At 35.2% G+C, this 16657-nt stretch overlaps 1 protein-coding gene across 2 annotated transcripts in view; it reads left to right on the forward strand.

The window, feature by feature from the left end:
- LOC117416476 (serine/Arginine-related protein 53-like) overlaps window positions 1-16657 on the forward strand; it is a 106781-nt gene that overhangs the window by 43125 nt on the left and 46999 nt on the right. For both annotated transcript variants that reach the window (XM_034027584.3, XM_034027585.3), the window contains exon 6: window positions 7818-7869. In XM_034027584.3, the coding sequence (XP_033883475.1) occupies window positions 7818-7869 (52 nt within the window). The remainder of the gene's footprint in view (window positions 1-7817; window positions 7870-16657) is intronic.

Below are 16657 nucleotides of genomic sequence, written 5' to 3' on the forward strand. Positions count from 1 at the left end.
GAGGTACTGCACTACATTTTGAATGCACCCAAGCTAGATGAGAGCAAGGTATACATGCCAATGAATGGATCAAAATGAAAGCGAAATGAGTGGTGGATGTGTTTATGATGGATTGCCTCATTCCAGACTATCACTACGGAACTTCAAAGGTAACCCTGCCACTGGTGACTCAACGTCTTTGTCTCGATTACTGTAGTTTTCTTTTTCCAGGAGGACAATCAAATAAATGTATTGTAGCACTATGCCTGCGACTACTACTAGTAATAATAATAATAATAATAATAATAATAATAATAATTGTAATTGCTTTGCTGAAACAGTGATTGCTTTCTGGTGATCCCATTTTTTTAAATACTTTGTTTATGTGTTATATGAACATAATCAGGAACGCATGACAACCTCCAGTATTGTTGTTGTTGTTTTTTTTTTTTTTGAATTTAATTTATTAAACACACTATCACTGTGTTAACCAAATTGAAATGTTGGGAAACGGACTCTTCATTTAGAAAATATGAATGTCTTAATAAAATTGTGTGTAGGTTTTAACGAACAAAAACCACCCCCCTGTCTTCTTACTTGTCAACTGTTTTGATTGCCGTTGATGTGTGGATTTGTCGACCAGTATTTGTGCGAAAAGGGGACTGGATTATAAAAAGCTGCACAGCAGTGTGTGAAATGTCGAGCCACATTCAGTCTATCAGTGGAATGCAAACAAACAACCGCAATAAAAAGAAAATAGCAAGCATAAATTGCCATTCTGCAGCCATTGACATGCTGGTGGTTTCTGAGTAATTTGATTGTGGACGATAAAAAGCTGACAAGATGTCCACAGCGCCCCATTAGATAAAAGGAGTATAAAACCATGAGTTAATCTGCAAACAGATTTACATGCTTATTACTCTAATGATTTCATCATATTTGCTGTAGAAGGCTGTGCTCCATTTTGATCTCTCTCCTCGTTAAATGATGTAGTAATTTGACTGACCTCTGACCAGGTGCATATCAAGTCATAATTGCATGTCATTCTGACAGGGAAATTACTTCAGTGAAACCAAAGTATCCATCCTGCTTCTCGAGTCAAAAAACTAACAAAAGAAATATTGCATTAATTTTCAATTGATGATATTACATTTAGCGTTGGGGCCTCATATATCAAAATCTGAAAACTACTCAGTTACTGTATATGCTTAATCTTAATGGTATCTGTGGATGTCAAGGGCATGGAGGAAATTAAATCGGAAAGTGCAGATAGACCAAAGAAGATATTATCTCTTGATGATTGCTGTTTTGATAGGTATTTCAGTGAATTTCATTTTCGCAGAATGGTGGAAGATGAGTTAGCCACCAGATTTTCTCATTTTTCTTCTACATGATTTATGTGAGTTGAGTGTAAAACTTTTTATGGGAGCACAGTTACTGAAGATGAGAGGTAAATTAATGCACTAGGTTTCCATCTCGGCGCCATGCACAAATGCCAGAGCGATGACTGCCGAATAGTCCCATCATTATTCAGAGTTGTTTACATTCAAAATATGTAATGAAATCTGTTCGGAATAATGAAGGGAATAAAAGTTTGAGAAATTGTAAAAGTCGTGAAGTTTGAGAAATGATGCAACGCTCCTGAAATAACATTTAGGAGATATAAATTACATTATTATGCACCAACTCTGCCTTCTAGAGATATGAAGATAAACTGCTTCCGACGAGTAAAATGTTGTTAGCCCTATCCTGAAATATGGCAGATTGTAAAAGATTTCCGATTCCATGTTGTGATTATATAGAAATATACAACATTATTTTTTATATAAGATAAAAATATAGAGGTTCTTGGTCAATGTTATACAGGATTTATTTTTTTAGATATTGCGGTGGAACTCCTGTTTCCCTGAACTTGTATTTGTGGATATTAAAAATGGGATTATTGCATTTTCAGGCTTTGTTTTTGAGGTGTTGTAAATACAAAACTAAAGAAATAACCCTTTAAAAAGGTCCTAGCTAATGTTGGATGTTTTTGTGGCTAGCTGATGAGTTTTCTTAAGGGACGGCTATATCTCATTTCCTTGTTGATCTGCTCAACAAGAAATTCTCTGTTGTACATTGCACACCTAAGATTTTCTCCCCCAAGACCAATTTAGTGTTTATATTTAAAAATCTGTTCAGGCCACTATCTTTTAAGTAGAAAAAAAAAAAAAAAAAAACAGTAAGTATGAAAAAAAGATAGGGGTTAGGGCTGTTCACATCTCCTCTTAAAACTAAATGAACCAACAAAAGTTGGGTTTTACAAACTTAACAAATGAGAGTAAGGAGGAAACTCTCACTGGATGTATATCTTTGTTTCACTTACCCATGTAGAATTTAAAGTTTTTGTTTTTTAGAAAAGCCCTAGGGAGCGCTTCTGAGCAGGGAAGGAGAGGGTTATTTTATTTATTTATTTATTTATTTATTTATTTATTTATTTTAAAGGAAATGACCTACATTTAATCATTTGTGATCAAACCTCCTGGTAGATTTCTTATAAATCCTATAACGTATAAAACGCCCAAAATGTAGTATAACATCAGTGTTGGAGGATAGCAAGATTTCTTGCGGGAAAGAAACAAACAAACATAATACCTCACCCAGTGTTTTCAGAGTTTCCTATTATAGCAAAGCTCCACAGTATTTGGAACGAACCTAAAGATATGTAAATTAATTTTTAAAAATGTGATGCTTGTTTATTGTTTATTGTAACGACTGTATTTTGCATGCCTGCCATAGTACCTTCTTTGACAGTGAATGAGAAAGTAAATTCCACAGGGGGAGCCAAAACTAACGCCACATCAGTTTTGAGCTCGACAGCACTACTCGATAGCTTAACTGGATGTTTTCAGTGAACATGAGAGAAGGTATGTAGAGGCCACAAATGTTTCACAGATATAAATAAGATTTTGCATTCTGCGTGATTCGAAATTATGACAAGTTAGCATGATCTCGGCCATTTCACTTGCTGTTTGTTGAATTAAAAAGTCGAGTACTGTACTAGATTAAACATTTCTGAATTTAAAGCAAAAAAAAAGCCCTAAAGCATCCCCTTCTTTCTAACTTTTTTTAAAACTTGTTTTTCTAGAGTTGCTGTTTCTTTTAATGTATCTTATTTGATTACCCATAGGTCAAATAATGGAACAACAAAACCATTGATACCAGAAAGCCCCAAAAAAGCAGATGTCGCAGTAAAAAATAAGTGTCATTAAAAATAATAATGCTTTTTCTTTTCAGTATATTGTGATTTTCATTGATTTACCCATTCACGCATATTTCCTTAAGTAAACCTGTACTTGTTGCTTGATTTATCAATATCTTTAGAGCTGTTGAGAGAATCCATTAACAGTTATTTATCTAACCCCTGAACCCTGCTTGCAGCTTCCTTTGCATGCTTGTTGTTTCTCTGTAATTGTCTTGATAGCGGTAAAGGGCTGGTTTTATAAATAACATTGTTTATTGTGACATTTTGGCTAAAGCTTTATTTAGATATTGAGAGTAGCAATATTGGAAAAGTATTAGAGATTCACAGAATTGTGTAGCACTTCTTTTTGTTATATGATATAATATTTTTCATATTTGTCTGATGTCGAAACCTCTGAGGATACTGTAAGTACAATATACTGTAACCTAGCAGTGTGATTTCTCTGAGAGGTGGATTGTAAATGTGATTAATGTCAAGGGTGTTGGAGTTTTGTCTGATGCCCGTCACAATGACTGACTACTTCTCAGTTTTGCCACAGTTGGTCCTTTTTGATGGACACATCTTTAATTCTAGGGCAGATATTGTTCATATGCAGTTCACATCAGGATACCCAGCTGGAGTTAAGCTTGAAGTTAGACCTGCCTCATGAGAGCACAATTAAAGGTTTGTTGTTTACTAATGAATTAATGAAGTCGGTATCTATCTAAAATCACACATCAAACTTCTGATTATTGCCCTTAGAAGCGCCTCATCAGGGAACTGTGGAAGTGCAGGCTTTAGTTTATCTGTGGGCAGATAGAAGTGTTCAGGAAGATCTGCAATCTGCAGTCGTGAGTCAGAAATGAGAAAGTTTTATGCCCGAATTTCCGACGATTTGAAGCAAATGCACATAAACCACGGTTACGGTACACTTAATATATATATAAAAATATAAATAAAAAAATGCGGAAAATAAAATTCTAAACTTATTTACAAAAATATAGTAAAACCAAATACAGCTGTACCATACATACAGCTATGGCTCTCGTTGTGCTCGTGCAGCTTTTTTTTTTTTTTTTTTTAAGCACCCAAACAAAAACTCCAGAAAAAAAAAAAAAACTCCTTAAATGAAATATCTTTGGCAAATCATATTTTTAAAACCTTCTTTTTTCCCCTTAACACAACTAATTGAACTTTAAGTCAGTATAATTAATCAGTAAAATTTGTGGATTATAAAGAAATTTGTAAATATACAAAATATAGCCTTATTACAGTAATCATTTGTCATAATGTGAAACAAACACACAATGTTTCATAATATTAATACCCCTTTTCATGTTTACAGAGAAAACACTTGCAAAAATATATACATATATTGGTTGTTAGTAGCTTATTGATCCCAGAATCTCATCAAGCAGCTTCTTGGTTAGGGGACAATGTAAGTTATGTTAACTGAGTTAAGATAGATTTATAATAAATTGTACTTAAATGATTGCCACAAATTCATTAACTAGAATTATTTTACCCTGCTGAAATACACACGGTGTGTGTCTGTAAATGTAGCGTGCGGTTAGAAAAAGAGAAGAAATCTATTATAGTATGTGCCAAAGATGCTTAAAATACGTGTCCCTCCAAAACTAGGGTTTCTGTTTTATCCACATTTCCTGTGCATATTCTCTTTTTCCAGTGTTTTCAGACATAGATTTGTCCAAGAAATTTCTGCTCAGTGTTGTTGAAGGTATATGCTATGCACTGTACACATGTAATTGTATGTTATGCATTTTCATCTAAAAATTTATATATATATATATATATATATATATATATATATATATATATATATATATATATATATATATATATATATTGTAATGCTAATGAAAATACCTTGCATTAGGGAACTATTAGTAAGAACCTGTAGCATGCTTTCTAGTAGACCAACCTAAAACATTTGAACTGACGTGATGATAATAATTTTAGTTAAAAAAACAAACTAATCGCAGATAAAGGCAGTGTAGTTTTTAAAGCTCTGATTTCTCAAGTGGAAGACATAGCTGAGTGACAGTTTTATATTACAGTTGGTCATTATATTTTCTTGCTGCCACTGAAAACTGACATTTTTACAAAGTGACAAGTTTCCAGTTTGATAAATCAAATTCATGCAAAATAATATGTGCCCCACTGTCATTGATGCTGTAATGCAATGCAATGTTTAAATGATATTCTGAGGCACGATATTCAAATTTGATCCTATTAGCAATGAATGTATTTCTAATCCCACACATTCAGCATACTGTAGCAGCAGTGTAACAACTTCCTAACGGGGAGAGCAATATATCCTGGGCAAGGTTTATAGCATATTGACAAAACAATTCTTCTGCTTTATAGACACTTAATACCTGTGAATCTTAGGATATTAAAATTGTACAAAGCCAAGAATGGTTAGAATCGTGCTGTTAGTATTTTGTGAAACTAAGAGTAAAGCATTTATGAATGTTCTTTTTAGTTCTTTTTAGATTTCATTAATTTAATTTGGGCATCTTTTAAATTATCAAACTTCTGGCAATCCCAAGACTTGTTTGTTATCAATGTTCTATTTATTGTGATTGATCCATCAGCACGAAAAATCTTTAGCTTGCAATTAGCCTGTCAATGACTTATTGATTGAACAAATGCACCATTGTCATTGATTGTCCCCCTTACCGATCTGTCCACATATGGTTGGTTATCCTTAGGCTTGCTACTATTTGATTTTCATTTTTTTGCCAAATCGACAATTGATATTGAAGTTTATTTTTTTAAAGAATTTACCATTTTTTTCGATCAGTCGGTCTTGATGATTTTGACATTCATTTAAACGAATGAGTGCATTCTAGCGCTGCTTAAGCCAACGAGATCTGTCAGAACAGGATTAAATGACTGATGGTGAAACTACACTAGCCTATTAAAGGACCACTGAGTTGACTGACAGCGACCCCTAGCCATTCAGAGCGAAACGGAGACGGGACAGACAGCAAGTACACAGGACAAAAACTACACAGACTAGAGATGATTTCTAAATTATTATTTTTGGTAAGAAAAAAAAAATAGCGAGTGGTTTTACTGACGTCTAGCCTATATAAATTTATTTCAGTCTTACTCATATTTTTTGGTGAATTCGACGTTTAATGAGCTTTACCGATTTAAAATGGAAAAGTAGCAAGCCTAGTTATCCTTATTGTAAAATCAATTGTATTGTAGTTATCCTTATTGTAAAATCAATATATAACATTTTCTTTTTTCAATGATCAAATGCATAACCCAAGTGTATGACAACATTATTCTTCGTTATCAGTATGTGAATAAAACATGCAATACTTTTTATGTGTTTAAAATTGCAGTCTTAAATGTCATTGTCTGGATTCTCTGTATCAAAATCTTCAAACAGTGCAGAGCATAGCTGTTTGTATGTGTGGTTTTATATTCCCAACTCTACCACCTAATCTGACCTGCCCCTTTAGCTCTATATGAATCAAGTTTTGTAGAATTCATTTGTAGACTGTAAATATTGTCGTTCAGACTAACATCATTTGGTAAAGTGCCTGAGCATAGAGCTGATTCGCGATAAGGTAAACTGTGCCATGCCGAGTTTTCTTCTCCTCCACCCACGGGAGTGCTGGACAAGGATTCGAACCAGAGCTCCTGATTGAATGACTGTGGCTTTACTCCGATCCCTCGCTTGAGTTCCCCTGTAATGACTCCACACAGCCACTGTTGCTAGGCAGTCGTGAAACAGCTTCCGGGAGCATGGCACCAGCAAACTTTAAATATGTAAACAAATGTATATAGCAAGTGCTAAAACGGAAGCCTAACATTAGTAACATTGAAGTTTTGAATGCTAATTTAGTTTTATGTTGAATATAAAGACTAAATGCTAAGCAGAACACCGCAATGAATGAATGGATGAAGTAATGTCAATATTTGTACTGACCATTAAAAGTACAAACAGGTATGTTCCTTGTTTTGAACAATTTACAGGTTATTGAATAAACCAAGTAACTTGAACAAATAAATCTTGTCTTGGACATTGTTCATACACTTTGTGAACTCGGCCGGCTCTTCCGAAGAGTGAACCTAAACTTTACCGGCTTCCACTTTTTATGCTGTCTGCTGTAGTACACATACATATTTGCCTTTTATTCTTTTTTGGGTATTCGAATACTCTCAAATGATGGCCGCCATGTATTCAAATAGGAAAATATTAAAAATTCCCATCCCTAATGTACAGTATATAAACACTTCTCTGATAATCTCCATTTACAGCTGTTTACGAGATAGGGCATTTATTATGCTTTGCATCTCAAAATCCAGTTCTGTTTCAAAATCTTGTGTAAAATGGAAACAAGGCCTTCATACCGATCAATACTACAACACCGATATTCACCAATCCACAATAGGTAGATAGAGGTTTGAAGTGACCTGTCCAGTCTCAGAATCACAAACCAGTGGAGGGCCAATGAGGTGAGCTTGACCGAAATCTCCTGGGACTGTGTCATGTATGAACTGTATGTACCTTATCTATGATTGGCAGCGAACTGAATCATTAAGAGTTTCTCTTCTCTTATTCTTTGAACAGACTCCTGCTGAACAGGTCAAAGCTAGACTACAGATGGTCCTTCAGGCTGCAGGTTGGTGTTTTATTTTTTTTAAATAGTGTGGGAAGTGGAGAACAGATCAACTAACATGGGGGTGGAATATGTTAATCTATACAGCCATGTACAATAAACACACAGAAACTTTTATTTCATGAATACCAGCCATCGTTATTCATTGGACCCTCAAAGTTCTTGATTGGAGCGTGTTGGATTCCCCACAGCAATGCCAATTCATTTCCATGCATTTGCTTCAACACGAGTGGCTCTGTGTTTCACTTTTGCTCTTTCTTTTCCAGCACATGTTTAATCCAGATGTATACTAACAAAATAATAAACACTTTGAAAAAAAATATCTGTACAATAATGCACATAATCAGAAACATATTAGCACCATTTACTTTAATTCCTGTTACAGAGGAGCTTATATAAAATTGCAGGCAATTAGGGAGGGAACCCGCAAGTTAATTTGTATTTACTATTCGTTAGTTTCACTTGCATTCCATTTATGTACAGTGAGTGTATACATCTGATGCCATTACTAAGTCTATAGAGGTAAAATATTGAATAAGGCTTGGTACCATATTGCAGATTTTGGAGCTGCCAATGGAACTTTGCATTAATGTCTGTTCATGAAGCCATAGTGGTATTCTTCAGCATTACATCGCCCCCAGTAGAGGGGCAATGTCATTGCTTAAATACATTTCTCATCAGGGCTGGGGTTGGAGTGAAAGCCATTATAACAAAGTCATTCTGTTAATTCTGGTCCTTAAGATCCAGTCTAGTCTTGTTTTTTATTCCAGTCAGTTTCTAAAGTAGTTTTAAGTGATCAAGTTCAATTAACTAATGTAGGACCTGCTTCCAATGAAGACCTGGACTGGAATTGATCTCAAGGGCCAGAGTTTTGCACCACTGTGTTTAGTCATACCCAGCTTATATTCCCTAGCTTTGTGTTTTGTCATCCTTTCCTTTCCCCCGCAGCAGCGCTACATGTAGTTTGTATTAACTTTGAATTTATTATTCACAGTTTTTGTTTTTACTGATACATACAATGCTGTTTATATCTGAGGTCGCATCATTAGCTTATGTTGCCTTTCTATCAGTTGTTCAATTATTTCAGTGAACTCTCCTGTGGCCATTATGCCAAATAAAACATTTTGTGAATTGTGGCATTCTGGTTCTGGGGGTGAGATGCACACAGTGCTGTTTAAGCATGTAAAGAATCATCTTCCTACAGGGACTGAAGGAAATCACTGTTGTGTCAAATAGAGGAGTTTCTAATAAAGTAGCAATATCATTGTATTTGTCCTACATGGCTTGAGGATGAATGTGTTGAAATGAATAAATACAATTGCTATACTATACGAGTGAAGCTCCATCACTTGTATTGTTTGAGTCTTCCTCTAGTAGGGATAAATGCATTTCACTCCATTGTATTATGTGTCCAGCATTCTTGTTCCAAAATACAGCTGGCTTCCATAAACTCATTAAAATAAAGTCAATACTGGTAATTGTTTTTAAGTTTTTAAATGTAAACATTATTTTTTCCAACATTTTAGGAACATGATCAGTCCCTTAGGTCTTGCAGAGTGCCGCCCCTAAGTAATAAATGTGTGTCCATATCTTGGTTAACATTCACAATATTTTCAATAACAAAACAAAAACAGTCTCATATTTCATGATTTAAATTGTATATATTACTCGCTGCATCTTTTGAAGTGTATAATTATAAAACAGATGTGACAGCCTGAAGCTCAAAAAGCACAATTTGTTTATACTGCTCACAGCTGTCACCCTCCATTTTTTAATTTCACAGTTTGAAAATTTGTTAAAGGTACCCTGCATTATATATCATCCCAGTCCAGAACCTATGGTATTTGAAAAGACATTTTAAACATATGGCACCTTCATTAAAAATGCTATTGAAATCCTCTACAGAACAGTCCCTCTACACAGCATTTGTTATCCAATTCCTCAGTGGGAAGAAGGATTTACTACACATTTCCATCTTTAACTAATTTACCTATGATTTCACCACACTTGTTTTGAAATATTGACTTGAGTAATGCATGTTTATACAACATTTTTATTCTTAGTTTAGATCAACTCTGGTGTAAACTGTATTAAGTTACATTGTCTCGTTCTATCCGATGGGCAGAGTAACAGAAAAATTAAAAATAAAAGCATCTGCCACATAGTTGAAATGAACAGTTTGTTTAAAAGGGATGCCCTACTACACAGCGCTGTGCTGAGCCCTCGTCCTAAGGCTTTTTGGCAGGTGCTTAAAAAAACTTCAACAGCATGATTAATTTCTTGCAAAGAGGCGGTTAATGGAAGAATGACATAAAACAGTCCTTTAAATGGCAGTCTGATAATGAGAAGGCCGCTAAGGGTACTAATACATTTTTAAAACCGTGACTCAAGCTGTGGAGCAGCAGCCAGGAGCTCCTCGTTTCGAATTTCAGCTCAGTCACTGCCTGCCTGCCAGACCCCAGGGAAGTCAGTACACCCTATAGCCTGGAGTCTGCAAGCGTTTTCAGGCTTAAAAGAATGAGCACCTCACTTCAACTGTCCTAGGTAAATACACCAGCACACACTCCTGGATAGTCTTAATTGGGGCAAAGAATGTACAAAGTGAAGTATTGACAGTGCTGAGTGTTTCAAAGTTTCTGCCATTGAACCTTGTTTCATTATTCTAAGGACAGTGTAAGAGTGTTTTATTTAAGAGCGTTGCTCTTTATTTTCATTGCTGGAGTACTTCTAAGGAAAGCCAATTAAACAGCTTTGTGGGTGTGCAGAGATTTGTAACTGTTTTGACTATTTAAGCTGATTTAAAAAAAAAAAAAAGAGAGACTTGTGTCATTAGGAGCACCAATGTTGATTTTTTCAGACACACTGCTGGCAGTGTACTAGCCCAGCCCTCTTTGGATGAAGGCTAATTTACAAAGGTGTCGTCACTTAGCTGCGGGGCAATTTGTAACAGTAATAAAGTGCTATCTACTTCCTGTGTTGCAATTACTGTATCATAGTATTTTGGAGGAATACAGCCACAAGCCCCCAGTTATTATTAAAGCACAAGTTGAGTTATTGGTATTTGAGATTTAATCTTTTCTCGGCTGTCGAGCGTTTTAACATTCTGCTTAGATCCGTTGTATTTTTTTGTACAAAGGGCATTTAATTTATACATACATAATTATTTAACGATTTAATCCTGTTTTTTTTTTTTTTTTTTTTTTTTTACAAAATCTAATTATAATAAATGTACAATTTTATTAGGAAGGTAAAAGAAATGCAATATAAAATAACAACATTGTGCAGCCATTCTAGTATTTTTTTTATTTTTTACACGAGCAGATGTTAAACAAGAGGTTGTTGAATGTTAATGTTGCGACAGCGGTGTGGCTAAGCCTGTCTTATGTAGACTTGCATGCGGCCGGCCTGTCTCCACTTCTATTCTCGGTCTCCTGAGATGCTTAAAGCCGGCCCCTTTTCTTTTTTTTGTCACTCTATATGGACTCTCTCAAGTCAGTATAAAGCAGATCATCCCTCAGCTAAAGCTCTTCAGCTTTTGTTATTGGGCTCTGTAGGCCTGTAATTAGGCCTCCTGGCAGGCCTTGCAGGCCAGTTAATGGTCATATGGGGTTTGTGGGAGGCAGACTGGCTTTATATAAAAGCATTGTAGCGATATGTTTATGGGTCACTTCCTACCAGGCCTGTCCTTTGTCCTTGTGCCCCTCAGGCTGACAGGAATAAGGTTCCCTTGACCATGGACAGCTCAGTTTGCTGCTCGCAATCCGTTCAGATAATCCCCAGTGTAAACAGAGGATTTAGCAGAGCTTCTGTCACTAGCTCCCCAAACCACTTGTGTCTGCACTTTACTTCTCCACTCTCCTTCAGAGATGTTTTTTTTTAATTATTATTACTATATATGTTTTACAAGTTTGGGTTAACTGTTGGTCTGTGAAATGTACTGAAAATGTTTAACTGTCTAAAATGGATTAAGTGGTGATCCGATTTATTATTTATTGCTTTTTTTTTTTACCTGTCATTCGAACGGAGCTACTGTATTTCAAGGTCTTCCAGTTTGACAAAAAACAAGCAAACTATAAACCAAAAGTTGTTAGAAATAATTATGGCTGAGCAGTTTGAAATTGTATTAATTTATTAGTTTTTTATCCCCCCCCCACCCCCCCAAAAAAGAAGAAAAAAAAATGCAGATTACTTGGACATTTTGTGTAACATATATTCGTTTTATTCATGTTATATTTGTGATAATTAAAAAAAAAAGAAATAAGCAATTGTGTTTTGACTACTACTTGCACAGTAAATAGAAAAGCATTAAGTGATCTGAACTCAGCAGGAGACTGAACTTCGAAATGGCCCACAACAGATGTGGCTGAAGAGACCACATACATAGACTGTATCATTTTACTCTAGTGGAATTAATGGGATCACTCACTACTTTTGGAGGCCTGCTTTTATTGTGGGAGCTGTTAAGTTAAATAAGATGCTCTTTCATTTTCTTAATCTGGAAGTAGGAAGATACCGAGAATGGCAGGTGGCTGCAAATGGCCAGTGTTTAATTCTCTCTGAGTCGTTGCCGTTACTCTGTTGTATGTAAAAGATTTCCCCTAATGCTTGTTAAGATGATTTTTTTTGTTTTTAACAATCAATAACCACTGTTTGTAAGTGTGAAAATGATATGCCTGCATTTAAAAAACAAGATAGGTTTCTGCGGTAAGTATACTAATAAATAAGAAACTGAGGAGAAGGTCAAAGTAAACGTGCACCCTGCTTTTACACACTGCACTGATGTCAGCTGGCAGAATACAAGCTCACTGACATTACCCTTTCTTGCTGTGAGCTTACCCTGTACAGAAACTGATGTGTCGTCAACACATCTGGTTATTTGTCAACCTGTAACTAGGTTAAACGGAATTCAAATGAATATAACCATATTGCATGCAGTATTAACAACTTGTTTTTATTCATCATTTAATACCGTGGCTGCAGTTGCCTAACTTTTTTTTTTTTTAATCACTATATCATCTGTAAGCAAAAGGGAAGATGCATTTCAAACTTGGATTCATTTGCTGAGCCACTTACAAAAAATAGTTCCTCCCCAAACAAAGCAAAACAAAAAAAAAACCACATGTTTCTGATGTCTGAAAAAAATCCATACCCAACACTGTTCTTGCTCTCCCAGTTTGTGTTGCTGTTGGAAGTGCCTTTCTTCTTTTAACACACCTAATTGTTTGGAACAGTCTATAATTCAGGTGGGCAAGGTGTATGCTTTATTACTTCACAGTTTCAGTCTGAGGTTGTAATTATGTGTGACTAAAGACTATGCAGTTCCACAGTAGAGCAAACAAGTCTTTCTAAAATGAACATAATACCCCTGTTAGGTTTCATAAAAGAGCAACAAAACATTTTGCTGGTGTCACAGATTCAATCCTTACACGGTGTATTGTTTGTGACCTAAAAACTGGCATTCTTTAGTGTGATACAGTAGGATCATCAAATGTAGTCTATTACAGTGTTTGAAGTATTTCATTACTTTAATTTAGATTTCCTATTACTTATTGATAGTTAAAATAATTAGTACATGTTGTTTTTTTTTGTTTTGTTTTTATCTCCAGATGTATTTAACTTTAATAAAGAAAGTTGTTTAACCTTTTTTCCAACAATGTATATTCTTTCTCTGAGATATAATCCAAAAATAAATAACTAAATATATATATATATATATATATATATATATATATATATATATATATATATATATATATATATATATACACAATACTGTTCTGCTAGGACTATTGATTTTAGTAATAACTTAAACTATATTTGTAATGTTGGAGGGAAAAAGTTAATATAAAAAAACTTTATTTTTAATGGGCTCCCAAGTGGCGCATCCGGTAAAGGCGCCCCGCGTGGAGTGCAGGATGCGCCCTATAGCCTGGATGTCGCCAGTTTGAGTCCAGGCTATTCCACTGCCAACCGTGGACAGGAGTTCCCAGGGGGTGGCGCACAATTGGCCGAGCACCGCCCGGGGTGGAGGGTTTAGGTCGGCCAGGGTGTCCTCGACTCACCGTGCACTAGCGACCCCTGTAGTCTGGCTGGGCGCCTGCAGGCTTGCCTGTAAGCTGCCCAGAGCTGCGTTGTCCTCTGACGCGGTAACTGAGGTGGCTGCATGGTGGGCCTGCAGTGTGTAAAAGAAGCAGTCGGCTGACGGCACACGCTTCGGAGGACAGCATGTGTCTGTCTTCGCCCTCCCGAGTCAGCGCAGGGGTGGTAGCGGTGAGCTGAGCCTAAAAATAATTGGATATTACAAATTGGCGAGAAAATAATAATAATAAAAAAAAACAATTAGCGACTACTAAATTTAAAAAAAACAAACAAAAAAACAACAACTTTATTTAAATTTTTTTTATGGGAACTTTTTTTCTGTTGGCATTTTCCAAGCAGCAGCTGGTGACTGCTTGAAACAGTCCATTAAAAAGTATGCTTGAATTGAAAGTGGAATTTATTTATTTTTTTAACTAATAATGTCTTTTTCACATCTGCCTTTTAAGCCACATGGTTTAAAAACTTTCTCCTTGTTTTTTGTCTCTCAATATATAAAATTTACATAACAGAAAAAAAAAGAATATATATTTTTTTAATTTGCAGTTTTCCATAATGTAGCAGCATATGGTATAAACGATTTTGATGCAAATGTATGTGCTAATTGTTTGCAGATGAATCTTACAGACTAGCTATTGATGTTAAATGAAAGCACATTTGCAATCACCTTAATCACCTTTGCTAACCATTTACTGTTAAGTAAACTTTGCTAAGTAATTTAATTATCTAGTTGTGTGTGCAGTAGATCCCGGGCTGTTTTTTATACAGTATGAACTGCATGTGGAAGACATTTCCTGATGACATAGGAAATTATTCCAAGAGGAAGTTTTTACTCTATTCAGTAAGTAGGTGTTTTTCACACCTCAGTTACTTGGGTACTTTGGGGAAAAGGTTGAGCCTTTCAAAATTCTGCATAATGCCAGTCGAATAATCTGGTTGTAATACCAAAACACAAAATATGTATGCAGCAAACAGCTTAATCATATTTAACACAAAATGTTAGCTATTTGTACACACTTGCATTGTAAAAGTACTCCTGTTTAATTACAGCAGCACTAATGTATAACATATAGGCTGATAGTCTCTGCTGCTAAATGTACTTATTTTACTTACTCCTGTACAACGAAATTATTTTGCTGTAAAGAACAACACACATTCCAGTTGGTTTGATGTTCTGTACTTAAACATTTATGTTCAACGTTTTCTGTTAGAAAGGCACACCTTCCTCATTAAAGATTGAATCACTACCAAGGTAGGTCATAATATTTAATTCCCTCTGAATATTGTAAATTCTAACCCTTTATGACGGGCTCATATCATACCAGTAAAAATCTACATAGCCGCTGGTGATATTAATTCTGTTTAAAATAATTTTAACAAAATGGCTTTGAGCTGTTCTGATTTGTCAAAAAAAAAATCAGACTTACAGCATGTTACACTTTTAATGCACTAAATGTGTAAGCCCCAATTATCATTTTTTTGGGGGTCTCTACTGGGCATCTATCCTATGTGGTATAATCTTTATACTCAATATACAAGATACAAATTGGAGTGTGATACGCTTTGACCTTATAAATAACCTTTGCCCACTATGTTTTAATATGCCATAATTCTGTTTAACTAATTTGTTTTTTCTGCCTCATGCCTTTCATTTTTCTGCTGAAGTGATATCCAAATGTTGCACCAGCTCATATGCTGATTTATTTAGAGGGCAACTCATTTAAATTGGTGTAATAAAAACCCCTTTGTTTTAGTTAGTGTTGGAACATTTATCATCACTTTATTTAATATGAGGAAATAATTGTGCCATCCCCATTCCTAATGGCTATATTTGCTTGTGTTTTCTTTGTTGATCGAAATGAATGAAATTAGAATAAACAACCTCCAAGTCATTTGTAATCAAGGACTGATTAATGGAGTTTGGTTTCATAGCCATTATTCATTCAAGAACACCTGATATCCTTCCCATAAACAAATTGTGTTTGTCTAAATTAAGAAATTAAATGAAGCATTTGATGAGTTTATGATTGACCCTTCTAACTCAGAGCCCATTAGTCAATGTCATTATCATACAAAACTATTTGACTAATGTACTGTCAAAAGAAGCATGTGGATTTATTATAGTTTCTGATTAATGCATACCCTGCGCCAAACTAGATTTTATTAATTTTTGGATTCTCATCCCGGCAGTCAAAGAGGACGTTCGTCTTTGATGAAATGTTTTATGCCCTTGCAGATTGAAAGGTGATTATGAGCTGTTGACTTGCATGAGTCTCTAGCAGTTGAAAAGTATTTTATGTGGATATTTAATGAATTTTTCTGAGCGGCAGCAAATTAGGTTGCATAAATGTGTCTCTACGCTTCTCTGGGCTGAATTCTAAAAGAGGTAGACAACCTAATGATGACAACAGTGAATATGGACACCAAAGTTATAATGACAGTATAGCTGTTGAGAGAAATTGCTATGCTACATGGAATCAGTCTTCCAACCAATGTACATGTCTTATTTAAATTCAATGATTATATTTCATTCATTCCTTTCTATTACGCTTGCCCCTTTTCAGTAATTGTCTGTTTTTTAAGATACAGTCTAAGTTGGGTTCTGCTGGCCGGGGAGTTTAAATTAGGGTTGGCAACAATAGCAGAACACTAGTCCTACATAACACAAAAACCTGTAAATAACAGAGATTTGTTA

Source organism: Acipenser ruthenus, chromosome 12 (genome assembly GCF_902713425.1).
Source record: "Acipenser ruthenus chromosome 12, fAciRut3.2 maternal haplotype, whole genome shotgun sequence".
In the NCBI taxonomy this organism is placed as follows: domain Eukaryota; kingdom Metazoa; phylum Chordata; class Actinopteri; order Acipenseriformes; family Acipenseridae; genus Acipenser; species Acipenser ruthenus.